Source organism: Ambystoma mexicanum, chromosome 10 (genome assembly GCF_040938575.1).
Source record: "Ambystoma mexicanum isolate Mex_15411 chromosome 10, UKY_AmexF1_1, whole genome shotgun sequence".
Classification (NCBI taxonomy): Eukaryota; Metazoa; Chordata; class Amphibia; order Caudata; family Ambystomatidae; genus Ambystoma; species Ambystoma mexicanum.
Window position 1 is genome coordinate 1,533,484,464 of NC_090932.1, and position 27,931 is coordinate 1,533,512,394.

The 27,931-nt window shown below is 51.7% G+C and overlaps 1 protein-coding gene across 1 annotated transcript in view; it reads right to left on the reverse strand.

Moving 5' to 3' along the window:
• GCN1 (GCN1 activator of EIF2AK4) overlaps positions 1-27,931 on the reverse strand; it is a 1,783,851-nt gene that overhangs the window by 671,155 nt on the left and 1,084,765 nt on the right. Inside the window, exon 29 of the mRNA XM_069619734.1 lies at positions 8,803-8,930. Within this exon, the coding sequence (XP_069475835.1) occupies positions 8,803-8,930 (128 nt within the window). The remainder of the gene's footprint in view (positions 1-8,802; positions 8,931-27,931) is intronic.

Sequence of the window (27,931 nt, forward strand, 5' to 3'; positions counted from 1 at the left end):
TCCCATGAGCTTGGTCAGCACCACGTTGAGCTCCCACGCCGGGGCCGGAGCCTTCACCGGCGGGAACGATCTGAACAGTCCCTTCATGAACTCTTTCACCAGACGATGAGACCACAAGGACGTCCGCCCCGTAGTTCTGGTGTATCGGGAGATCGCAGCAAGATGAATCTTGATGGACGCGTGCGCCAGTCCAGCTTTGGCCAGCGTCAGTAGGTACGGCAGTACTTGGGGAGCCGTAATCCGCAGAGGGTTAATCTTCTGTGCGTGGCACCAGACAGAGAACCTCTTCCATTTGTGTCCGCAGCATTTAAGAGTCGAGGACGCCCTGGCCTTTGCAAGAACCTCTCTGCAGTCGGCCGGTATGTCGTATCCTCCAAACTCTAACGCTGCAGGAGCCAGGCCTGCAAGTTCAGCGACTTCGGGTCGTGATGGGAGGATGGCGCCTCCTTCCCTGGAGAGCAGATCCGCGTCCACTGGCAGCTTGATAGATGGGGACGCTGACAAATCCAGAAGGGCCGGGAACTATTTCTGCCTCGGCCACGCAGGTGCGACGAGGATCATCCTGCACCGGGACCTCTTGAGCTGGTTGATGAGCCGGATCAGCAATGGCAATGGAGGGAACGCGTATAGGAACAGGCCCTCCCAGGGGAACGAGAAAGCATCGCCCATGCTCCTCGGCTGGGGAAACCTGCTGGCGAACCTGCGGCACTTGGAGTTCGTCGCCGTCGCGAACAATTCGATCTGGGGTGTGCCCCACCGTCGGAAGAGGCGGTCCACTAGATCCTGTCGTAGTTCCCACTCGTGGCACGAGCACAGCTCCCTGCTGAGTGAGTCGGCGATGGTGTTTTTTATCCCTGCCAGATGAAACGGCACCAGAAACATCCCTTGGGCGACGGCCCAATGCCACAGGTCCTGGGCCTCCCTGGACAGGGCTGGGGGATCTGGTTCCGCCCTGTTTCCTGATGTAGAACATGGTGGTGGTGTTGTCGGTGAAGCTCCTCACCACCTTGCCCTTGAGTGACGGAAGGAAGGACCTGAGGGCCCAAAACACTGCACGGAGCTCCAGGACGTTGATATGGAGGGACTTCTCCGTCGGGAGCCAAAGGCCTCTCGCGTGCAGATTCTCGGTGTGCGCTCCCCACCCTTCCAGGGAGGCATCCGTGGTCACTGTCCCCTGTTGGCCAGGGTCTGGAAGCCCATGCCCGCCATCAGATGCGCGCGGGTGCCCCACCACCGGATCGCTCGTCGGAAACTCTCGTCGAGTGTGATCCTCTCCTCGAAGCTGCCCGGCTGGATCCAGCGCGCGTCCAGGAACTCCTGCAACGGGCGCATCCGGAGCCTGCACAGGGGGATGAGGTAAATGCAAGAAGACATCATTCCGAGGAGGGACTTGATGGACCTCACTTTGGCCGCGTCCGCAACCAGCATCGTCCTTTCCTCCGACGGGGAGGCCAGAAGCGACACTGTCGGGCTTCGCTCCCAGAAACAGTGCGTCTTGCGCGGGCACCAGGTGGGACTTGGCGTAGTTTACGGAGAATCCCAGGTCCGTGAGAAGTTGGACGGTCCTTGCCGTGTGCTCCACAGCGAGCTCCCTCGTCTTGGCTCGGATGATCCCCTCTCGGCGCAGCTGCGCCGCCACCGGTGCGAGGCACTTGGTGAACACCCTGGGTGCCGACCTTAGTCCGAAGGGAAGGGCTCTGAACTGATAGTGACGCCCTTGGACCACGAACCTGAGAAACCTTCGGTGTCCCTTTAGGATGGGAATATGGAAGTAGGCATCCTCCAAATCAAACGACGACAGGAAATCGCCCTCCTCCAGCTGCCCCAGGACGTGTTGGAGGGTGACCATCCGGAACTTCTGTGCCTTGATGAATTTGTTCAGTCGTCGTAGGTCCAGGATGGGACGCCATCCTCCCGTCTTCTTCTTCACGAGGAAGTATCTTGAGTAAACTCCGGAGCCCCGAAGCCTCTTTGGGACAAGCTCGATGGCGCCCTTCCTGAGCATCGCCTTTACCTCTAAGAGAAGTTGAGGGACGTGAAGTTCTTTCCTGGCCACAGGGAGGACGCGCGGGCACCTTCTTTGAAACTCGAGCGCGTGGCCCTGGGCTAGGGCGTCCAGCACCCAACGGTCGGTGGAGATGGACTCCCACAGGCTGACGAAGCTCGCCAGCCGGCCTCCCACCGGGGTGCTTCGGTGGGGGCCCGACCCCACGGCCGGTTCAGTCCTGCTTCGACGAGGCTTTGCCACCTTGACCTCCTTGGCGACGACGGCGGGGTCCGCCTGACTTGCCTCGACCCCTGTAAGCTTCCTGCGACGACGAACGGGCCGCTTGACGGTAGGTGGAAAATCCGCCGCCGGAACCTTTGGAGGCGCCCTTGCCTCCGCCGCTCCGAAAGGGCGGCCGCCGTTGCTGGAGAACCCCGAGAGCTCGGGCCGTCTCCGTGTCTGCTTTGATGGCTTGAAGGGAATCGTCCACTGTTTTCCCAAACAGGTTGTTTCCATCGAACGGCATGTCCAAGACTCTGGTCTGCACGTCTTGACGGAAGTCAGTAGCCTTGTGCCATCCACCCCGCCTAAGGCACACACCGTTGCCTAACTGGCGAAAGCCAGTGTCAGCGATGTCCGTCGCAATCGTAATGGCGTGGTCCGACGCCACCTCACCTTCCTGCAAGATCTCTAGGGCATCCGCCCTCTTGACGTCCGGTAGGAAGTCCAGCAGCGGAGCCAGTTTGTACCACAGCTCCCTATCGTAGCGGGCTACGATAGCCAAGGCGTTGGCCGCCTTAATCGTCGCTGCAGACGAGATGACCCTGCGCCCCATCGTATCCAATTTCTTTCCCTCGCCGTCCAGCGGGATAAGTCGACGTGGAGGCCACACCCCCCCCGCTTTCTTCCTGGCTGCCGCGGAGACGACGGGGTCGGCTGTGCCCGGAGGCACAAGGGGGCCGCGTCCGGGACCCGGTACTACTTCTCGTACCGATCCCTTCTAGCCGGCGTCGTGGATGGGTTCTTGAGGAGGGCGAGGCCCTCATCCCAAATATCGTCCAGTAGAGGCACGGAGAGGACAGTCTTCCTCTTGGCCTCGCGCCGTTGATAAAGGAAACCTTCCTTCTCCTCCGGGCAGAGCTGGAAGAGCTCGGATGCCCTGGCGATCATGGAGTGAAACGATCCAATCTCGTCGGGCGGGGAAGCCCGGGTGGGAGGTGACGACGGCAGATCCTCGTCGTAAACCTCGTTGTCCGTACCCGTCGCGGCCGTGTCAGTCCCCGTATCATCCCCATGAGTCGTGGACGGGGAGGAGGGCTGAACAGGGCGCGATGGCTGAAAAGGAGGTGGAGGGTGAATAATTCTTCTCTTAGGGGGAGGGCTCCCAGAAGGGCCTGGCTCCGGGTCCCCCGTCGGGAGCGGTTCCTCCGTTGGTGTTAAAGGCAGTCTCGTCCTTATCTCCGAGCATAAGGACTGTATAGCCAACAAAATGGCCGCCGAGTTGTCTTGCGGCGCTGGTTGAGGGGAGTCCAACGGGCGGTCAGGGGCCCCGTCGGCACCCTCGACGATATCATCGTCCCCTGCGTCGGGATCCTTCCCGACGGGCTGGTCTTCTTCCACGCCAACGCCGTGGCTTAAGACCTCGATCAGCTCTTCCTCAGAGGTTGAGGCCGAATCCACAACGACCTCCTGCCCCCCCCCCCCCCCCTTTTTCTTCTCCGCCGGAGGTTTCACGGGGGTCCTGTCGGTGGGCGTAAAAGAGGACTCCCTCCGCGGTGGCAGGGATACTCTGAGCCCCGAGGTCGCCACCACTGGTGTAGCCTCCACAGGCTGAACCAGGGCCGCCGCAACTGTCTCCATAGAGGCCTTGGCCGGATGGATTAAGGCTTTCACCATCCTAGGTGCGCTCACCGCCTTCTCCTTGGGGGGGAGGGACACTGCCTCGCTCCCCCTCCGATGGGGCCTTCGAGCTCAACCGGGGCCTCTCCAGGAGCTTCGCCGGGTGCTCGGCCTTCCTCTTACCCGAACCAGAGCGTTGGCTCGTGGTTGATGGTGCCGGGGAGGATGCGCCCTGCCTGGCGCCCTTAGAGCCCGACCGTTCGGCGCTCCCGGTGCCAGCGGACTTGCGGTGCTTGGCCTTGTGTTGGACCCCCGTCGCCGGGGCGTCCTCAGAGGTCTTAGAAGACCGCTCGGATTTCTTCCTCTTCTCGCCTGACGGGCTCTTCCCTTCCAGCCAGTTGGCGAGACGTTGATGGCGGTCCTTCATGGTCCGCTCCGACATGTTGCCGCAAAACGTACAGTCCTTCTCAAACGTGCGTCTTGTCCTCATGTAGGCAGTAAAGACAAAAGGAGTGTTCGTCCCCCTTAAAGACATTCTGCAGCTGGCATCCAGGGCAGACCCTGAACAGCTTTCCGGGTGTCGAGCTAACCTTCTCCTGGGCCATGTCCGAGATGGGCCTGAGAAACTTCTGGAGTCCTCCAAAAGCGAAGCTCGACGACATCTTCACCCTTGAGGGGCGTAGACGAATCCGACACGGGTCCCCGTTGATCGGATGAAGAGTCGGTGGAGCTTGAGGCTCTTTTTGACCGAAAAAACAAAGTTTTTTGAGAAAAAACGTGAAAAATAGCACTAACGCTCGAGAGCAATAGCACGAGGATCCCAACACTTGAACGTGCGGTAAAAATCTGAAGATGGCTGCCAGAGGCGGGGCTTAGGTAGAGGGCAGTCATTGGCTGTGGTCAGTATGACGCAGAGATCAGTGATTGGTTACTACTACGAAAGACAGATCAGAAACGAAACTGATACTGGTTTTTTCTTTACCGAGGATTCCCAGCCTGACGGGGAATATTCATGAGCATGTGAATCCATGCCAGACCCCATGCTGGAGAATGACTCGTCATCCCATAGCATCCAACTTCTTCTCCTCGCTGTCCCGGGGGCAGGAGGTCGTTGACACGGCAGAGCCAGAAGATTTCTTTCTCGCTGCCACCGAGACGCCCGAATCTGGGGAAGGCTGGGACCTCAAACACTAAGTCCAGAGTCTGGCACCCTGTACTTCTTTTCATACCGGTCCCTCTTTGCAGGGGCTGATGGCGGGTTCTTCATAAGGGACAGATCCCTCGTCCCAAATGCCGTCCAACAGAGGGATCGACAGCACGGTCTTCCTCTTTGCCTCGCGGCGTTGGTACAGGAAACCCTCTTTTCCTCGGGGGTCAGCTCAAACAGGTCAGAGGCCCTAGAGATCATGGCATGGAACAAGCCTATCTTGTCGAGCCGAGAGGCTCTGGGCGGTGGAGACAGGTGGTCTGCTAACCCCGCCATCGTCCGTGCCAGTCGTCACCATGTCTGTATCCTCTCTCGGCGGAGGGGATGGTGGGGGGCAACAGGTGACAAGTCGGAGGAGGCTGAACTCTCCTCTTCTTGGTAGAGGGGTGCGTCTGAAGGCCCCGGTATCTTCCGGTGCCGCAGGATCTTCCGTCGGTGGAAGGGGCATCCTTGTCCGAATCTCTGAACACAAGGTGTGGAGTGCCTGGAGAATGTCCACCGAGATGTCCGCTGGGGGTTGAGGTGGTTGCTGAGGTGGTGGAAGTGGGAGTGACTGAGGCAGTGGCGCAGGGTTCTCCAACTCCACCACAGCCTCCTCCTCCTCGGTCTCGTCGCCACTCTCGACATCTCCCTCGTCGGGATCCTTCCTGTAGGACTGGTCTTCGAACTTTTTGTCCAAAATGGTCTGTGGAGTCTGGGAGAAAGCTCCTCCTCAGCGGATATGTCAGTGTCCTGCAGGACTACCGTGCCAACCCCCTTCTCTGCGAACAGGGATACGGTTTCGGGGAAATGATGGGCATCGCCTTCTCTGGTGTCTTCTCTATGAGTTGAAAAGACGATTCCCTCCTGGCAGGCTGTCACAAGTCTCTCCCCTTCTCACCTGCTTCTGTTTGCTTGCGACCTTCTGTGATGTCTTCTTTCTCACGGTCCGGGATTTGTACAAACCCGAGCGCTGGTCCTCGGATTCCAGCGTGAGGTTCGCTATCCAACTTCCGGGAACGTTCAGAAGTCCAGGGTGGATACCAGGAAGGAATGATGTTTGCACTTGGACGCACAGAATGCCGTGACCCGAGCGCGGAAGAAAAAACCCTTCACTGCTCTTGGAAACAGTAGTTATCCAAGAGAAAGGTATTTAAACCTTTGGGAAATCTGAAAGACTTCCCTGTGCCACTGCACTGAAGGTGCAGTGTGCTACAATGTAAAAAGATGCCTATGGAGTTTGTCAAACTCCACAACCAAAAGAAACAGTCCAAATCACAGAAAAATACATGAGTGGGGAAAAAGGGGTCTCACTCCCTTCAGGTAAAAAATTACGAAGTCCTCAAAATCCAGCAAAGGTGCAGGGGGTCTCTAAGGTAGAGAGGAATTAGCAAATTTCTGAGAATTCTCCCTAACAATTTGTAACAAAAAGGTTACACATGATTGAATGCAAACATACCGAAATGTCAAAAAAAGGGCTCAGCACTGGGAGGGAAAACCCTCAGCAGTTAAGGGGTTAAAGAGATGAAGGAAAACAGACTCCATAGAAAAACAGTTCCATGCGTCGGAGCAAATGAGAATGAATGAGGGGAAAAAGGCTCCGCTCATTCAGGATAGAAAGAAAAAGGTCCTGAAGTCCAGCAAACAGTGCTTGCAGTCTCAGTAGGGGAGAGGATTAAGCATAAAACGGATAAATCTCCCTAGCACAGTGCAAGGGCGTTTCTTTGTATGACCGTAGACTACACTCAAAGGGGTTTCGTAGGTTACCCAATATGTGCTAAAGGACAAATTTGTGGCAGTAGTTACTTTTTCTTACTTTATACTGTACTCTGTTAGCCTTACAGCCTTTTGGCTACTAACAGTGGTTAGTGTTCAAACATGGACATGCCACAAGATTTTTCGTTTGTTAATTGGCCAGCTTGCCTTTTAGCCTTCTTAATCCTTTTATGGTCATGCCCTGCCCGGGAAAAGCATGTATTCTCGTGGGCTAGTGCATGGCTTGGGTGTGGGGGTCCAGTAAATGGGTGGGGACTGTTCTCAATCCACATACTGGGGCCTGAATGTCTGGTGTGCATGCTTGCATGAGGCCCACAGTGGTCCCTGATTGGACCAATGCTGGTGTGCATGCGTGGGGCAGATCTTGCCAATGGAGGGCTGGGTCTGATCGCTTACATGACTTTGGGATAAGAAGGTGTCTGGCAGCCATTACAGCCGATCAGAAGAAGAGCCAAGTATCTTGTGCAGCTGCGAAGAGCAAAGTAAAACCAGTGGATGATCCCCGACAAGGCTGGTGGCAAACACTTGCAGAAGTCCTGGTGAAGCCTTGTGGAGCTGCTGATCCCAGAAGACCCTTGTCAATGCTTAGACCTTCTGGACCAGTGGGAACAACTGGTCTCGGCGTCTCGTGGTAACCAAGTCAACTGACGTCTTTGGATGAGTCCCTGGGCCATCCAGTGGGATGACCTTGGGCTACTGCGATAGGAGCATCATGGTTCTGCGTTTTGGCTTGGAACTTTGGGGACTGCCAGCTTCTCCTACAGAGGACATCTCTGCCAAACATCAGCACGCCAACAACAAAGGGGTCAGAGATGCTAGTCAATTCCAACCCAAACTGTGTCCTCTGCTGTCGCCCTGCAGTGGTGACTGTCACCAGAAAGTGCCTTCATGCATCTTGTCGGGTGCTGAGAGGAGGACTGCACCCGAGTGAGCTGCATTCTTCAACTGGAAAATGTTACTCCAGAATCTGCGGCTGACCAGGGACTCGCTTGTACCTGCAACTCCTGGGCACCGAGGTCCATAAGAAACAGCGGGAAACGTGACCTTTGAAGACCTGTCAAGTTCCAAGAAACACTGGAGCACAGGGGTGAGTTTCACTTGCACTTACCTAACTTTTGAAACTTTCACATTAGTTTGACTTTACCATTGCTTGCATGCGCAAGCACTCCGAAGGCTGGGGACTGTTTTATGCACTAGAATTCTACCCAATTTAACTTTGTGACTCATCTCCATGTCCCCAGGAACCCTCTCCTAACACCCCCCCCCCCCCCACCCGACTCCCCGAATTAAAAACACATGCGGAATGCTGTGAACTTTGGGCATAAGGCCCCATACAATTTACGATCTGATTTTAAAAAGTTAGGATTATAACTCCTGTGGACAGTTGGTGCTCTCTCTAACTCTCGATGTATAGTAATTTAGTATTGTGTGATATTACTTGCTAGTAGTCATTTTTCAAGTGTTTTCTGGGCCTATAATACATGTGTTACTTTTAAAACTAAGTGTAATCCTCTGTCTTTCACTGGGTGGACTCATTGTGGACCCCTGACCCCACTCACCACTACTGAGATTTCACCTTGGCCTCTCTCCATGCTACCTTGATTGGTTTGGCTAAACTCTAGTTACTACAGGTTCACAATAAGGGTGTCCTCGTACACATCTGTCCACCAGGCCAGAGTTTAGAAATCCATTCTAACACTCAGCCCACCTTAACTTTAGTGGTTGTATAGTCCTCAATAGGGGGGCTGTACATAAGCCACCTTAAGAAGCAGCAAGTGCATTAATCGTCTGATTAAAGAACTGCTCCCCGAATCACAAATCGCGCGCTTCATCAATTACAATACAATAAAATCTATCATTTCATCAAACGTATCACTCAACCACATTAATTTTACATTGTAGCCTCACTCGCCATCTATACCCACATCTATAGCCACCCAGCACAACAAATTAAGTCTCCCCTCCTCTCCCTCCCAACCATGCACGATTAAGACAAGATCAAGACAATGCTCACCTCTCTGCCAGTGTCTTGATCTCATTCTCCACATCAAACTTTACTACCCAGAGTCGATGCAGCAGGTTCACTCCATTCTTCTCGTCACTGTCTGGTGTTGGCAAGACCATTTGTAGCTCCATCAAGCCCTGGTGAAAAGAACAGAGAATCAACTGGTGGAGAGAGCAGTCATAAAAATAAACAAAGAAGTGAACAGAAAATGACAGTAAGATCACTGGCGGGCATACAATAGTCCAAAATAACAAGTAACTTACCCCTGGTAAGGTTCTTTCGACTGGATGTCCCTCTCATGTATTCCTCATGTTAGGTAAGATTTTCATAGAAATGAAATCTTGCCCGGGGTCAACCCCAGAACTTTGTTTTACTAGTGGGATATTTTTCCTTAATACCTCTAAGTGGGAACCTTTTACCACACTCACAGAATCTTTTACTCTTTTTATGGGTCAAAACAAAATAAAGGGCGCCTGGCTAAGCCCCGATATACCCTGGGGTAGCTATTTGTGGATCACAGAAAATATGGGTGTGAGACTGAACAGCAAGTTCTCTTAATAGATGTGTTTAATTTTTCAAAAACATTTAATTTGAATACATTCTCATCTTAACAATCCACAACAAAAACGGGACAGTATTTTGCTTTCACAATGTGGGGGTACTGTTGAGTACCTCTCTCAAGTATCGATTGAATTTCCTCACAAAAATACACAATCCCTTTACAAATCTACTTTTTACCTAATATGTACGATAAATGGGTGTCACCCAGGACCAATGTTGGTCCCTGGGTCTAAAAATCATAACACAAAAATACATGTGAGACAAGATAGTGGGACAAGACGTGTCATATCATGATATATGACAACGTCTTGTCCCACTATCTTGTGCGGTGCACAGTCTTCCGAATTCCAAAGCTCTCCAGAGACACGAATAGAGTCCAAAAAGTCCCCTCAGAGTGGTGGACCTTTGTAACAACTAGAATTCAACAGTGATTTTCTGTCTTCTTCTGTGCTTCTTGAAAAGGCGCCAAATCCACAGAAACCCATTCAGCCGCAAGGGAAACCTTGCCTAGAGCCTTCTCCATCAATCCCTGCTGCAAAGTCCCTTCCAAGTTCCTGTTTTCAGTCACCACGACAAGGAATCCACCGACTGGGTTTTTGGCTGCAGATCCTGAAGTCGTCCTGCTGCAAAATCTTCAATGCTGAGGGTACTGTGTTGGCTTGGGTATGTACTTACCTTAAGTTTCTTGGGATTTCTGTGTAGCTATGGGTTGTTTTCTGTGATTGGGAGGTCTCTCGTCCAGTGCACCCAGTCCCACTGCTAGAATCCTGCTAGGGTGTCTTCTGTGAAGCCCCTGGACCCTCTTCTAACTCTAGAAGTGAAGTACTCACCTGTTTGCCCAGTCTTCCTAAGGAACTCTGACTTTTGCTACTTTAGAACCTATCCTGACACTGCCTGTTGGACACTAGACACTAGCGACCCCCCCTTCTGCCACTGAGAACATTCATGCTCCAAGAACCAGGGAAAGATTTAAGGGATTGGGTCTTTTGCCTAGAAAAGAACAAGTTAATTTCTTACCTGGTAACGTTCTTTCGATGGGATGGTCCGACGACGTATTCCATATCTATGACAGGTAATGTCCACAGCTGTGCTGCTTCGGAAAATCTTTGGCGTCTGCGTCCTGTGTCGATGACGTTGATGCGCCGTCCCCGAGGACATCCTCCGACGGCCGACGTCCCCCGATGTGATAAGTAGGACGCACAACGCCCATAGCCTCAGTTATAGTTTTTCCCCAGAACTTGTTCCACCAGTTTTCTGCCTGTCAGACACACAAGGCCTTGCGGAACGCAAGCTGCAATCGCAAAAGAAATTCTGCAGCGGGGAAGGCAGGGAGGGAGCGATATGGAATACGTCGTCGGACCATCCCATCGAAAGAGCCTTACCAGGTAAGAAAGTAACTTGTTCTTCGAGGGGATTGGGTCCTCCGACATATTCCATATCTATGACAGTCTCCCGAAGCAGTACCAAGCAAGGAGGTGGGAAAGAATTTAGAATACAAAGTTAGCATGCTCAATCAAATTGCGGAATAGAGAACTGCCTTGCCAAAGGCCAGATCTTGCCCTCTGATGGAATCAAGGGAGTAGTGACGTACAAAAGTATGTACTGAAGCCCAGGTGGCTGCATCACAGATGTGACAAATAGGAACTCCCCTCTGCAGGGCAGTAGACGCAGCCACTCCCCTGTTAGAATGGGCCCGCAAGCCAGCCGGAGGATCCTTACCCGCCAAGCAGTAACACTCGGAGATAGCTAAAACAATCCAACGAGACAAAGTGTTTCGTCACAAACGCTTTCCAGCATAACCAATGAAAGGTTGATCGTCCACTCTGACCCGGGACATGCACGAAATATAAAAGCTCAATGCTCTCCTAGGATCAAGCCTATGGAGCCTCCCCTCTTCCTTACCAGGATGTGGAGGAGGATAGAACGCCGGAAGAACAACCTTCTGGTTCAAATGAAATTCCGAAACCACCTTCGGAAGAAAAGAAGGACGAACTCAAAGGACAGCCCTGTCCTTATGAAACACAGTGAAGGGTGGCTTAACTGAAAGTGCCTGTAACTCACTCACTCTGCGAGCGGAAGTAACCGCAACCAAAAACTGTTTTCAGAGTTAACAGCCTCAAAGGGCAAGAATGTAAAGGCTCAAACTGAGCACCCATAAAAAACTTAAGAACAAGGTTCAAATCCCAACCTGGCACCAGAAAAGTCGGAGGGAACACATTAGTGAGCCCTTTCAAAAACTGCGAAATTAAAGGAATCTTAAAATAGGAACACTCTTCAGACGAGCGCTTAAATATGGACAGCGCCGCCAGGTAACCTTTAATGGTCCCCACTTGCAAGCCCCTGTGGGCCAAAGAAAGCAAAAAAGACAGAACCATGGGAATGTCACATTCAAAAGGATCCACATTCTGAACTCTGCACCAGTCGCAGAACTTTCTCCAACAGCAACAGTACAGAGACTTTGTTGCCGGCCGCCTGGACGAGAGCAACACCTCCATCACGTCTTCAGGGAGGTCCCAATCCTTATACCTCAACCTTTCAGAAGCTAAGCGTGAAGATTGAGGGATCTGACCTCTGGATGGAGAACCTGACCCCCCTCCCGTGAGAGCAGATCGTCTCGGTAGGGAAGATGACGTGGAGGGCAGATGGACAAGTCTAGAAGGTCCGGGTACCACGTCGTCCGGGGCCACACCAGAGCAATGAGGATCACCCGGGAACCGAACCTCCGTAACCTCCGCAGTACTTGCGGGATGACGGGGACTGGAGGAAACGCGTACAGCAGTGGTAATGACCACTCCACCACGAACGCGTCTCCTAAGGCTCCTTTTGGAGGAAATTCCCGCAAGCAAAACCTTTCGCACTTCCGGTTGACACTGGAGGCGAAGAGATCTACTTGAGGGGTCCCCCAAAGGGCGAAGATCTCCAGGAGAATCTCCTGAGCCAGCTCCCACTCGTGAGAGATCGTGCTCTGCCTGCTCAGAGCATCCGCCGTCTCGTTGTCTCCGGCCAGATGAACAGCCGAGATCGAAACTTCCTGCTGGATGGCCCAGAACTCGAGCTGCATCGCCTCCCTGCACAGCAGAAGTGACCCTGCGCCCGCCCCCCGCCCACCACTTTTTATTGAGGTAGTGCATGGCCACCGTGTTGTCCGTAAGAATCAGGACACTCTTTCCACGCACAGTCGGCAGAAAAGCCTTCAGGGCTAGCCTGACGGCCCTCAGCTCCAACAGATTGATATGGAGTCTTGACCCCGACGGAGACCAACGACAGCTGACTGTCAACTCGTTGGCATGAGCTCCCCATCCCGTGAGGGATGCGTCCGTCACAATCGTCACCTCAGGCCAGGGCAGCCAAAATGGGACCCCCTTCATCAGATTGCCTTCGATGGCCGACCACAGAAGGTCCCGGGCTACCGAGGGCGGCACCTGAACAGGGTCCGACAGCCTGCCGGAGGACAGACCACTGGAGCTTGAGTGCCCACTGCAAAGATCTCATCCGCAGATGAGCCTCTGGCACCAGAAGAATGCAGGATGCCATGAGGCCGAGCAGTCTCAAGAACTCGGATGCTGGGAGATCCTGGGCAAATTGAAACTTGTACACCATCTGCTGAATGTGAAGAGCCCTCACCCGGGGAGGAAAACACTGCCCCAGGGATGTGTCGAGCACTGCTCCGATGTACTGGAGCCGCTGCGTCGGTGTCAAATGGGACTTTTTTAAATTGAGGAAAAAGCCCAGCCTGTGAAGGGAGTGGCAGGTGACGGACAGATGATCAAGGACTTGCTCGGGAGAGCTCCCCCTGATCAACCAGTCATCCAGGTAGAGGTAGACGTGAATCCCCCCTTTCCTGAGATGCACTGCCACCACCACCATGAGCTTGGTGAAAACACTCGGGGCGGAGGTCAATCCGAACGGCAGGACCCGAAAGTGAAAGTGCGATTCGCCAACCGCGAACCTCAGGTACTTCTTGTGCCTGGGATGAATCGGCACATGGAAGTAAGCATCCTTGAGGTCGAGAGACACCAACCAGTCCTGAAGTTGAAGGGCCTGGAGGACTTGAGAGTCACCATCTTGAACTTGTCTTTCCTGAGGAGTTTGTTCAAACCGTGCCAGTCCATGATGGGTCTCAATCCCCTGTCTTTCTTCGAAATCAAAAAATAAGGGTAATACCATCCCTTGTTCCTCTCTGCTACAGGCACCAGTTCTATGGCGCCTTTCTCCAGCAGGGCTTGAATTTCCTGCGCAAAGAGCGTATCCAGACTCTTCAAAGAGGTTCCCTGGTGGATTGTCGTGAGGCCTCTGCCGAAAAGGAAGACAGTAGCAGTGGGTTATGATCTCCAGAACCCACACATCCAAAGTAATGGCTTGCCACTCTACAAGATGCTGCGTCAGCCTTCCCCCAACCGGCGAACCATGGGACCTGGCCTCATGACTGAGTGGTAGCGGCTGCAGCGTTGCCTGAGGGCAAAGAGGCAACAGCCCGAGCGGCCTTGGCACCTCGACTACCTTTGTTTCCACCTCTGGCACTCTTACGATGGCCTCTGACTGCTAGCTCCCCTCGCTTTACTGAAGGACGAGTAATAGCGAAAGGCACCTTCCCTCCATTGCTGTACTCTAGGACGAAAAGGCAGAGGTTGGCGAACTGCAGCGCCCAACGACTTGGCTGCAGCTTTGGAGGTCTGCAACCTCTCAAGGCTCTCGTCAGCCTTGCTGCCAAAAAGGTGTTCACCGTCAAAGGGCATGTTGAGGAGCCGGGACTGCACATCAGGAGCGAACCCAGACTTCCGCAAACCTGCGCATTACGGTGCTCGCCGCCATGGACCGGCTGACGCAATGTGCCATGTCCAAACCCGACTGAACGGCCTCACACATGGCATCCTTGCCATCCTGAACCATAGCAAGGAAACCATCCCGTTCGTCCCCTTCGGGAATATGTTTAGCCGCTAATGCAACAGTTCCACAGAGTGTACGTGAAACGAGACAAGGATCATATGGAGTTGGCCGCCTGAAGCGCCATACCCCCTGAAGAAAACACTTGCCGCCCAGCCGTCAAAACTTTTGTCGTCCCTATCCGGAGGGATGGTAGGATATGCCGCCTGCTTTGCCGGGGCCGTAGCCGCCTGCACCACCAAACTCTCCGGAGTGGGGTGCCTGGACAAGTAGCAGGGGTCGCTACTGGCTGGATGGTATTTTCGCGACAAAGACTTGCCCACTGCCGGGAGACTTTCCGGAGCAGTCCAAGCCGCGGCCGCCACCCTTCTCTGCAGAGCCATATGAAATGGCAAAACCGGGTCAGTGGGAGGACCGAGATCAAGGATGTCCGTGAGATCATCCTGAACGAACTCCCCCGGGGAAGCTGACCAACCCAAGTACTCGGTGACCCGAGACATAAGGCGCCGATATGAAGAATCGGCATGATTGCCAGGCTGCGGCCTACAAAACGCCACCTCAGGATAGGTGTCCAGTCCACTGGCATCATGCAGTGACTGCCTCAGGTCATCAAACTGGCTATGGCCCGAGATAAGCTCATCTGGAACTGTCACCGAACCAAGCTGTCATCAGAGCCTTCATCACCCTCTGAAATGTACTCCAGGCGGGGAGGGGAAGACCTCTGGGGACCAAAACAGTGCCTGACCTTAGCTAGAGCCTTTCTAGGGGCAAACCCCGTGCCACGGGGTCCCTCTGACACCACCCCCTCGAAAGGCGTCGAGGGTGCCGAACGAGTCGGCGTCGACAGAAATGGCATCAACGTCGAGCGAACCGGCGTCGACGTCAACTGCAGTGCCGCCAGCATCGACGGCGTCGACACAGGCCTCGAAGCCAGAGCTCTGAGCGTGTCTCTCGATGACCTAGGCGCAGTCGACCCCCTGGGAGGCGGAGCCTCGAGAGAAATCGTTGACGACCTCGACGCCACAGGCGTCAACGTCTTCTTCTAAGACGGCACAAGATCACACGGTCTCGAGCGCGTCGAGGACCGGGACCTGGAACGGGCATGGTGAGAACGGCTACCCTTGTTCGAGCGGGACCTCTCCCGCGAGCCGTGCAGACCACCCGAGCCCGAAGGCGTATGAGCGGTGTCTCTCGACCGGTGTCTACCGACCCCACTCGGAGGCGCGGACGGACCAGTGCCCTGCGATTCAAGAATCGCTAGCATCTGCTACCCGAAGGAAGCCCATTCCTCCGGTGTCACTTGCATGGAGGGATAAGCGACCCGCCGACGGGCGGAGTCCTCGGAAGAGGACAGGGAAGGCGACCGATGCCGGCGCTTCCGCTTCTTCGAGGCATTCCCGGAGGAGTGACGAGACCGACTCCTGGAAGGAGACCCACTGGACTTCCGATGATGACGCGGAGAGTCGCCCCTCGAGTCATCCATCGAAAGCCCCGCAGACCTCGACTTCCGGGGCTTAGACACCCGGCCTACCGACAGCTTCTTCTTGCGTTCCCGCAAGGCCTTTGCCGTGAGCGACTGGCAGTCGACAGTCCGTATCGTGGGCCTCCCCGAGGCACCAGAGGCAGGCGTTGTGCGAGTCCGTGACCGACATCTTGGACCCACAGTCCCCACATTTCTTGAAGCCCGGACGTGGGTTCGAAGACGAAGTAGACATTGCCACAAACAGGTCTTCACAAAAAAACAAACAGGTTCAACGAACCGAGAATTGAAAACAGCAAACTCCAACTAGTTGAGGCGTACAGAGATTCACAAAGCGAACACGTTCGCGGAAAAAACGGAACTGAGGCTATGGGCGTCGTGCGTTCTTCTTATCACATCGGGTGACGTCGGCCGTCGGAGGAGGTCCTCGGGGACGGCGCATCAACGTCATTGACGCAGACGCCAAAGATTTTCCGAAGCAGCACAGCTGTGGACATTACCGGTCATAGATATGGAATACGTCGGAGGACCCAATCCCCTCGAAAATACGTGTTTAAAAGGTACTTGTAAAGAGTTGGTTGGTAACTAACTCTACGAGTGAAAAGTTACAAATGTTCTGACTTATCTTGGATGTGTGATGCACTATTCTCAAGAGTATGGTTAACAACTTTCTTTACTTAGAAACCGTTTGCCATTCTAATAGAAAGTAGATGTGAAGGTATATTACTCACCTGTGATTAGATTGTGCCTCTTCCCAAAAGTAATGTGTTGGTTGCACCAGAATATTCCTGCAGGATAATTGTAGGAGTGTCCCCCAACTGAGTCTTGCTTCCCCCGACTTGCTGCTAGCCTGTCCAGAGTAAGTCTGTATTAGGTTGTTGCCTACCTAGAATAACTGAGTAATTCAGTAAAGTGTAAAATTAAGGTTTGGTTTCCCTGTGCTATTGTAGACAGACTCACAGAGTCTTTTGTTATAACTGTCCCTCATAAGTCATACATAAGTTACTTGTATAGCTGGGAAAGATCTAACCTAGACTCCATTGTTACAAGAGTTACTGCTGATCTCGATCTGCGTTTGACTGATCTCAAAAGCACCTGTAATTGAATATTACATCCTAGGGTTTTACTCACCTAGTATAACTTATCACAAAAGTAGTTATAGGTTTTTACTGTTCCTGGAATAAGTGTTCCACTATTCACAAAAAGTATATTGTCCAGTTGACTGATTATGTGATTTGTACCGAGTCTCACTGTATAACTGGTAGGGTTTACTGCCCTTGTATTACTGAATGTAATTGTGAAAGTAACAATTGGTTTTTACTCCCCAAGAATAGGTGTGGCCTATACAGAATGTGTATGAAAAGGTTTTGACTTCCCTAGAACTACTGTTAGGTGTTCCGAATAAGGTTTATACTTTGGTCTGTGTACCTTCAAGTATAGTGTGTTTTTATAATTGTGATTATTAATATGAATAAAACTAAGGTTATGATATCTGGGGCATCGAAAAGGGAGAGGGGGAAAAATGCTTTTAAGTGGTATATTAACGCGGACATATTTGAGGTAGTTGACTTATACCCCTACCTAGGAATCCCCATTATGAGTAATCCTCCAAAGAACTTTTTCCAGGAAATGGTTGAGTCCAAGGTAATGAAGAAGTGGAATGTGATACGAAAGTATATGTCCAGCAGGGGTGGACATTCCTTGAAGGATACCTAGAGGTATATAATAATAGCTGTATTGTTCCTGGGGCACTCTATACACTGGAAATATTTGACTAATCTAGGAATTATAGAAGTAAAGTTGTGGAGACCAGTGTTGGGGCTCCCTGGGTGTATACCTATAGAGGCGATAAGATGCAGATTGGGACTCATTTTCTTGGAAGCTTTGTAGAAATTGAAGTGTTGTAAACTCTACTTTAAGATTGAGATGTGGAAAGGGGAGAAAGAATGTAATGCGACTCATTGGCAAAAATGAGTAAGGGGATAGGAACGCATATATGGCAAGTCTACAAGATACTGTATTCTCATTCCTTAAAGAACTTGGCCTGAAAGATCCCACAGTCCAAGAAAAGGTTAATATTCTCTTTAGAAATCTTAAGGAAAAAAAGCATTTGTTTGGGAATCAAGTAAAAACTTGACTTACTTTCATACAAAGAAACGCCATAGTGCATTAGCTCTACAGGGATTTAAACCTGCCACACCTAGAGGGCATTTGATAAAAATAAGTAATGGAGAAATGACAAGATACACCATGCAACTCCGCTTCAATATACTTCCATGAAAAGAATATACGGGGTCTTGGAAGAAAACTCCCTGGGAGGAAAGATTGTGTAGACACTAAAATAGAAGTTGAAACTGCAAGACACATTCTCACCATGTGCAGTGAACTACATGAATGGTATCACAAGGGATATGGTAATTTGGTGAGTGATTTAAATATGGTATCATCGGACCAGTTTGGGTCGGCCATATTCGATGGTGAGACTAAGGTTTATATTGGGGCGGTTTTTTATTTATGGAAGAGAGCTAATCTAATTTTAAATTAAGCCAAGTGTTTTCCAAGATGTTGAAATGAATGTGTTTAACCTTTCTTAACCTGATGTTTATCTGATTTTTATCAGATTTCTAAACCCTTTCTTTATGAATTTATGTATCTGGAAGAAGAAACTGACATGAAAGAACAAAAACTTGATGTAAGAGTGTTGTATAATAATAATAATGACATTTGAAGTTTCTCTAAAAAATGTAGAGGTATTCTTTTAACCGTGTTAATTGTATGATGTATATATCTTTTAGTGTATAAAGTTTTTGATTTACCAAATTGCACTTTAAATTAATTATAAAAAAATAATTGTGATTACATATACTGTGTGATAGTACTTAATTGCCCCTAGATTCATCTGGGCCTACTTGTATTTAAATAAATCATTACTTTTTTACATACATAGTGTTTGTGTTTCTTTGGAATACTTATATTACAATTTCATTAGTACTGATTCTACAGCCCTCTCTCCCTCCTAAGATAAGCCTGGCTGCTCTGTCTACGCTACCATGAACTCAGGTGGTACAGCGTTATACTAAGAGTGGAGTCTTGTACTGTCTCAGTTGAATGGTTTCACTAAGCCCTTAGTTGGACATCAGAAAAAAAAATGTCCCAACACAACATCTTTAATATTCAATATCCAGATTCAGCTGCTTCAGAATTTTTTTTTTCCGCAGAGGGCGCTGTGTATCGATGCAATCGACTCAATGTCCCTCGAAGGCCTCTTAGTCCCCTTTCCTTTATACTACATGGGCATCCCTTCCAAGGGACGGGAGACAAACTTTTTCCCCAGAAAAAACCTTCTTCCCCTTTGAATTTAGAGGCGTGCAGGGGTGTGGAACTGGGAGCATGCGTTGCCCTGACTCCGCCCTCTGGCGCCACACCTCAGTCCCCACAGACAATAGATTAACATTGCCGAATGACACCAGTATTAGGGGGGAGGATGATGGGAAGTATGGAGGAAAGGGGACTAAGGACTAAGTAGGGTAGTCACTAAGGTGAGTAACTTCTAATTACTCTTCCGTCCCGCCCCCTTTCCTCCATTCTGCATGGGCGATTACAACTGAATGTAGCCCCAGGGTGGAGAGAAGAACCTCCTTAAGCAAATAGGTTCCTGAGAACTGTTAGGGAGAATTCTCTGTAAAGGCTAATTTCCCAAACCTAGTGAGTCCCCCCCAGCAGCTTTGTTGGATTTTTGGGGTTTATTTTTTTTCTCCTGCTAAGAGCGAGACTCTTTCTCCCACTCTTAGACATGATTTGAGGTGTTCCTTTGACTTTGTATGTGTTCTATGGGCTATGGGGACCTTTACCCCATAGGGCTTCATGTGTTTTTGGTATATGGGTTACACAGCACCCTCCGTGCAGTAACCCAGGGGTGTCGTAGCGACCCCCAAACATAGACTCCATACCCTGGGACTGACTACTGTCTCCCAGGGCCTGTAAAGTCACCATTGGCTTTACTAGTCTCAAATTGTGAACAGAACCAGTACAAACCATCATATTGTGGACGCACTGGTCGGGGCAATTCGATTGCCCCAGGATCTGTTGTTCGAGGGGGCACTGTCCAGTCCCCCCTGACCGAGTTTTGGCTGGTGGCAGTGGATACTACTTTTTATATTCGACCGCAAATATATTCCTATGGGATTTTCCCATTGTTCGAGGCTATTTTAAAATGTTGTAGCCTCGAACATATCGCCGGTTTATTAAATTAACAAATTCACAGGTTAGTATTTTTTGCCGAAACTTGGTTCCAAAATGGCGTCTGTGTTCGCTTCTGTGACTCCAACCCAAGTCGAGCCCTTTGCTCCACTTTTTGGCAGGCTTCTCCACAGAAGCTTCCAAAAGTGGTGCCACTCTGTCTGGGTACCACAGGGGTTGTGGGAGGGGGTTTAGGCACCCTGGACTGGGTTGCCTCGGCAACTCAAGTCGCACTCTTGTGTGATTGGCCCAAGTGGTGAACCGCCCGGCTCACCACTTACCATGTTTGAGTGACAGCTAGGCTGAATGAATGGGGGTTTTCTGCATAAAAGCAGGGCTTTGGGGACTGGAACTTCAGAAGTCGCCACAGGACCTAAAGAATCCGAGGAGGGAGAAGCCGAGCCGACCTGCAACGATGACACCACCGGTGGAGCCCTGCTGAACCGTCTCACCACTTTTCCCGACGACAGAGGAGATCTCCCGTCCGGAGTGTCTTCTTCCTTTGACTGGTGGAGATAGCCAGTTTGCCCGTCTTTTCGCCTTCCTGGACCATCTCATAGCCGCCTTGCCCGTGCCAAGCACCCGGGCAACCGGAATACCACGGTTTACCACTACCGCGAAGAAAAGGGTACCGGGAAACTCTGTGGCTGGTTTCTTCCCCGGCAGTGCAACAACCTTCATCTTTCCTCCACGTCGAGACCTCCTCTTCCTCTGGATGAAACACCGACTCGCACCCGCTGCCAGGAACAACTGCACCCGCTGGAGCATTCTTCCCATTTCAGGTACTGTGTCCCGCCTGGCTTCCCTTGCGACAGATCGTTCGGGGTGACAGTAAATCCTTGACTTTCTAACCTGGGTTAGCCTGGGGCCTGTTAACTAACTTTTCCTGACTTAATCTCAATCTTTTGTGAACTATCTACAAAGACTCTTTGGGCATAACCCCACCGTGTGATCCTGGACACATTTCGCTTGCTCTAAGAGTGGGCCTGGCATTTGAACTCCCTTGCTCTCCAGTAGACTTTGCCTAACCTGCCTCACTGTGGTTCTTTGAAAAGTATTTGAAATTTGTGTGCTTTCATAACTCTGCCCCCCCGCCCCCTCTTTTTATATAACTTATTAGAGTGCCATCTTAAGTTTAGGGCGCACCTCTGTCTGAAAATAAGTGGCGTTTCTCACTAAGACTTGTCTAATAAGTAATTAGGGCTGTATATATATATATAAATAATGGTGACTGTGTTGAATTTACTTACCTCTTTTTGTGCTAGTGTAATTTACAAGTGTGTCTTTAAATAATTATATTCTTTCACACCAAAGCTCTGGTCAGTGTTTGCTTGTGCTACTGTATCGCTGTACCTATTGTGTATACTCTATATACTGCCTAACTCATCTTGAGAGAAGTCTGACTGCTCAGCCACAGCTACCAGGTAAATCTGGGTGGTACAGACTGCTACCAATTGGGTTTACTGCCAACTACCTGTGGTCCTAAATCTTTTGCAGTGGTCCATAAGGGAACTGCACAGGTTTCTGCCTAACAAGAACCGCCTGACCGAAAGCCGCATCAGATCTAGAGCCGGCATCCAAACAGTAATGCTTGCAGAAAGCCGAGCGAGTGGCCCGTGTGGCCGCCCTGCTTATGATTTGCCAAGGGACATGGCGCTGGAATGTGATGGCCGTTGCCTTGGCCCCGACTGCGTTGGCGTGCATGTTTGCCGGAAGAGACTTGTGCTGCCCCTCGTATGCTTCTTTGATGGCCGAGACCATCCAGTGGGATATGGAGGCCTGATAGCCTGGTCTTGCACCTCCAAAAGTGTCAAATCTGGTATCCGACTTGTGGAAGCCCTTGGTTCTGTCAAGGTAGAATTTCAGGGCACGCCCGACATCCAGGCAGTGCAAAACTCTGCCTCGTCCTTAGGATCTGCAAAACACGCAGGAAGACCATTTCTTCATTTAAATGGAAAGCAGACGGCACCTTAGGCAGAAATGCTGGGTGGGTCGACAGGATTACTTTGTCCTTGTGACAGGTAGTATATAGTTCTGAGGTGACCAGCGCCTGGATTTCGCTGAATCTGCGAGCCGAGGTGAGGCTGACTAGTAAGGCCGTCTTAATGGTGACCAGCCTGATGTCCACGGAAGCCAATGGCTCAAATGGTTTGTGCGCCACGGGGGTCAAGCCTATGTTCAGATCCCACACCGGGTGTGGCCTCTTGATGGGCGGGTAGAGCATTGCGAGTCCGGTCAAATGTTTGACAATCGGATTGGAAGAGGAGAAGACCCCCTCCTCCGAGTTCCTGTAAGCCCCAATGGCTGCGAGGTAGGTGCGGCAGGTGTCCATCTGCACGCCTGAGTGGGCGAGGTGCGCCGAGAAGGAGAGCATGTCGTCCCAAGTACATACCAGGGTGTCAATTTCCATGGAGTCTGCCCAGTGGCAGAACCGGTTCTATTTACTTTTATACTGGGCCCCAGTATCCTTGCTCCTTGCGCCCTGTATGATCTCCAGATTAGCCTGGGAGAGGCTGAGGTGCCTTAGCGTTACCTGCTCAGGAATCACGCTGTGAGGGCTAGTTTCTGTGGATGACCCTGCCCCAGAAGATGTGCTGGTCTCGTCGGAAGGTGAATCGGTGGCATCTCCGAAAGGCTGAGCAGCTCTGAGAAAAATGGCCTGGCTGGCCACCATGGAGCTATTAAAATGTTGAGCTGGCGAGACTCCTTAATCTTGCAAATCACTGAATCAGCGGAGTGGGCGGGAAGGCGTAGCCTGTCATGCCGTTCCACTGAACCCGAAATGAGTCACCCTGCCCCTGCGAGGAGGCGAACTGAGGGCAATTCTTGTTGTGCCAGGTGGCAAAGAGGTCAACCTGGGGAAGACCCCATCTGCTGAAGATCTCCTGAAGAGTGAGGTTGTTTAGCTGCCACTTCTAATGGTCTGCTCCCAACCTGCTGAGCCTGTATGCCTCCAGGTTGGATTCCCCTGGAAAGTGGACTGCGGTGGGGTAACTGTTGTCCAGGGCCCAATCCCACATGCGGATTGCCAGTCGGCGCAAAAAGGGGGGAACCTGGTGCCTCCCTGCTTGTTCACTTAGTACATGCTCATCGATAATTCGGTCTGGAAGAGGACAACCTTGCCTTCGATCAGTGGAAGGAACGCGCTGAGCTCTAGCCAGATGGTGTTCAGTTCTAACCAGTTGATACAGTACTCCTGCTCTCGTCGGGTCCAGGTGACATGGACAGTGTGATTGTCCAGGGTGGCTCCCCATCCCTCGAGAGAGGAGTCTCTGGTGATGGTGACCTGCGGGTAGGTGGCAGATCCGTAGTTTGCAGTCCATTGACCACCATGTGAGGTCCGGGTGGAGAGATGGAGGAACCTTGAGCATCTCGGATTGAGATCCCCGCTCCTGGTTCCATGATGCCGCGAAGTGCAGCTGTATTCTCCTTATCCCGAGTCTCGTGTGGGGGACGGCTAAGAAGACCGCTGCCAAGACACTCGGGAGGTGCTGGTAGCACCAGGCCGAGGTCACTTCTCGGCTGAGGAAGTGAGTATTGGCCCTCTTGATGGCTGTGATCTTGTCCTCCGATGGAAAAACCTTCTCAGAGCACGTCTCCTACATGAGGCCCAAGAAGGTCAGAGTCTGCATGGGATGCAGCTGCGACTTCTTGAGATCGAGCGAAAAGCTCAGATCGTGAAGTATGTACATAAGAGCATGGGAAGTGTGGTGCACTGCTTCCGGAGATGTAGCCCTGACAAGCCAGTCGTCAAGGTAGGGTAGATGTGGAGGCCCTGAGCCTTGAGGAGGGCAGCCACTGTATTCATGAGTCTGGTGAAGACCCTGGGGGCCGAGTTGATGCCAAAAGGAAGCACCTTGTATTGGAAATGGAAGCCCATGATCCCGAATCGTAAAAACGAACAATGGAGCTGCCAAATCAGGACGTGTAGGTACGCATCCTTCAGATCCAGGGAACACATCCAGTCTCCCTTGCACAATATCTGCGCTATAAAAGCTGGCGTAACCATCTTGAATTTTTCTAGAGGTAGGGAGAGGTTGAGGGTGGAATGGTCCAGCACAACTCAGGCCCACCTGGTTCTTTTTCTGAATGGCAAAAATCCTCCTCTGGCAGCCATCTTCAAATTTGGTAGCACGTAAAGTGGCAGTAGGATCAAGAGAAGGGCCGCAGAGGGATAGGCGGGAGGGGTCCCATGCAAATCCATGCCAGACCCATGCTGGATAACAACATTTACAGGTAAGTAACGTGTTCCTTCTCCAGCATGGGGTCTGGCATGGATTCACATGCTCATGAATAAAGAATACATAGCAGTACACACATGCACAACCACAGGAGGTGGCAAGGCTCAACATTAAGCATCTCTTACCTCCTCACCAGGCTTACCTTCAAGCGAACAGGTTACGCATCACTGCTTGGCCGTCTCTGGACTCCTCCCTGGAATCCCTGTCGACGTAGGAGAACTTTGTGAAGGTGTGCATCGACCTCCACGTGGCAGCCCTGCAGATGTCAAGCATGGGCACACCAGACAGGAAAGCCGTAGTTGCAGTGATCAGTCTGGTCGAATGGGCTCTCGGAGGGCCAGGCAACGGTCGGTTTGCCAACCGGTGACGATGGGTGATGCAGACGGAGAGCCACCTAGAAATGCAAGCCTTGGAGAGGGGCTTCCCATGGTTCACAGGGCCAAAGTCCACAAACTGATGCAACAGCTTCCGAAAAATCTTTGTGCTTGTTAGGGAGAATTCTCAAATGGCTGATTTCCCTTACCTAATGAGTCCCTCAGCAGCTTTGCTGGATTTCTAGGGTTTATTCTTTTTCACCTGGTAAGTGTGTGAGCCTTTTTCCCCACTCTTACATGTGTTTTGCTGTGTGTGTTCTTACCATTTGTGTGATCTTGGGCTCTGGAGCCTCACCTACTCCAAGAGCATAATGTTTGTGTGTGTTACACAGCACCTTCAGTGCAGTGACACAGGATTGTCTTTTATACTTCCCACTGACTCAATTTTTCTGGGACTGACTACCTTCTCCCAGAAACATGTACAGTTGCCATTAACTTTATGTAGTCTCTTTACATCACAGACCCAGGATACCCCCATCTTACATGGAGTATTGGAAAGAGTTAATTCTTATCCCTTTTTGTCCGTTTCTCTTGGAGCACTGTTTTGCTCCCTTTTCATCAAGAGTTGGCTGGTGGCAGTGGTAACTACCCTATTTTTCGTACTGCGGTTATTTTATATACCATGGTATTGTTTTACTTCTCTATGGGCTGGAAGGAGGACTCCATCCTGGCAGGCAGGGCTACCCTCACCTTAGGTGCCGTACTCTGCAAATCCGTTCCGGCTGCTTTCACGAAGGACGCTGCTACTACTTCGATGGAAGTGTGGGTCTTAGCCTGATGCACCTGGGCCTTCGTTGTCTTGACCGTGTCTGCGGCCTTCACCTTAGGGGGGGAAGGTCGTGCCCCCGATCGGCCTTCTCCGTCAGTCCGGCCTGGGTCTTCTCCAACAGCTTGCCCAGATGGTCCGACTTCCTTTTCTTTCAAGAACCTGAGCGTTGGCTCATGGTCGAAGGTGCTGGAGAGGCTGAACTCGCCCTGGCTGCCGAGGAGCCTTTCGCAACAGCGCTCCCGGAGGCAGTCATCTTGCGGTGCTCAGCCTTATGTTGGGCCCCCGCGGTAGTGGCGCCCACAGAGGTCTTAGAAGACCGCTCCGCTTTCTTCTTTTGGGCAGGGGAGGCATGCTGCCGGGACTCACCCGGAGCAGGGGCCTTGGCCTGCAGCCACTCATTGAGGCGCTTGCATCGGTCGGCCCGCGTGCGCGGCACCATCTCACAAGACACGCAGTCATCCTCCACATGAGTCTGGTTCGAATGCAGGCAGTAGAGTTACAGGGAATGTCCATCGTCTGAAAAGACATTCCGTAGGTTGCAGCCAGGTCAAACCTTGGAGAGGCGGCGAGTAATAATTCTCCTCCGCCATATCCACGCGGTGTAGGCCTTGAAGAAGCTTTTGAAATCCTCCAAGAAGCTTGACGAAAATCCGCCTTTGAAAGGAGCTGAAGAATCCAAAAACGGGTCCCCGTTAATCGGAGGAGCTTGAGGGTCGTTTGACCGAAAAATTAGAGCAAAACCCTTAGAAAAATCGCAAAACGCAGTAAAAGCTTTAGAGCTATTGCACGAGGACTCGCAACACTTGAACGCCCAGTAAAAAGCTGAAGATAGCTGCGAGGGAAGGGGCTTAGGTAGAGGGCAGTCATTGGCTGGGGGCAGTATGACCCAGAGACCAGTGATAGGTTGTTAGGAGAAAGACAGTTCAGAAGTGAAACTGAAACCGATTTTGTCTTTACTGAGGATTCCCAGCCTGAAGGGGAATATTCATGAGCATGTGAATCAATGCCAGACCCCCCTGTTGAGGAAACATGGATCCCCTGTAGCTGTAGTTGGGCCGCCACCGGAGCCAGGCACTTTGGACTGAAGTCGGCACCCAGTCTTTATGAAGGGTAGAGCTTTGAACTGGTAGTGCTTCCCTTGTATGACGAAGCACGGGAATTTGTGATTTTTCACGTGAATGGGGACGTGGAAGTACGCAAACTCCAGATCCAACGACGACAGAAAGTCTCCTTCTTCCAGTTGGCTGAGCATGTGCTGCAACGTGACCATCCTGAATTTTTGCGACTTGATGAACTTGTTCAGTCGCCGTAGGTCTAGAATGGGCCTCCAGCCCCCAGTCTTTCTTACCAGAAAGTATCTTGAGTAAACTCCAGAGCACCGGAGTCGCTTCGGAACCAGCTCTATCAACCCTTTTCGTAACATGGCCTGACGCTCCAGAAGCAGCTGAGGGATGTGTTGTTCCTGCCGGACCACTGGTGGTATTCGTGGACACCTTCGCTGAAACTCCAAGGTGTGTCCTTGGGTAAGGAAGTTCGCCAGCCGGCCTACCATCGGGCGCAGGGGTGGGGGTTCGACGTCTCGGCCGGTTCAGTCTTGCTTGGAGGCGGCGCACTGTCTTTGGACCCCTGACAACAGCAGTGGCTACCTCTGAAGGCCTTGGAACGACCCCTGTGGGCTTCCTGGGTCGTGGAACGGGAGGGTTGGCGGTAAGAGGACGATCCACCACAGAAACTCTTCGAAGACCTCCCTGACTTTCCTCCTGAGGGACGAATATGATGGAGCTGCTGCAGCGTGCTGAGGGAACGGGCCGTCTGTAGGCTTTGATGGCCTGAAGAGATTCATCGACTGCCTTGCTGAAAAGGTAGTCTCCGAACGGCATGTCCAGGACACCCGCTTGGACCTCTTGTCGGAAGTTGTAGGCCTTCAGCCAGCGACAATGACGGAGGCAAACACTGTTCCCGATCTGGCAGAACGCTGTGTCTGCAATGTCCATGGCAATGGCGTGGTCTGAAGTTACCTTGCCTTCCTGAAAAATCTCCATTGCCTCTACCCGCTTGTCCTCGGGGAGGAAAGCCAGGATCAGAGCCAGCTTGTACCAAAGCTCCCGGTTATACCTGAACAGGATCGCTAAAGCGTTGGCCGCCTTGACTGTCGCTGCCACCAAGTAAATGAGTTTCTGTCCCACAGCGTCCAATTTCTTCCCCTCGATGTCTGGGGGAACAGATGTTGACGACGGGTTGGACGATTTCCTTCTCGCCGCAGCAGAGTCCACAGAGTCCGGCAAAGGTTGTGACCTCAGGCACTTGTGTGCAGACTCCGGCCCCCGATACTTCTTCTCTAGCCAGTCTCTTAGCCAGGGCCGAAGAGGGGTTCTTCAGGAGCGCCAGCCCCTCATCCCAGACGTCGTCCAGGAGTGGTATAGACAGAAAAGTCTTCCTCTTTGCCTCCCGGCGTTGGTACAGGAAGCCTTTTTTTTTTTTATTGTTGTATGATTAGTTTACATAAAACCTTATACAACATAAAGTACATTCCAAACAAGTAGAAAAATACATTTCATTTTATGAGCAGAAAATTTTTAACACTTATCAA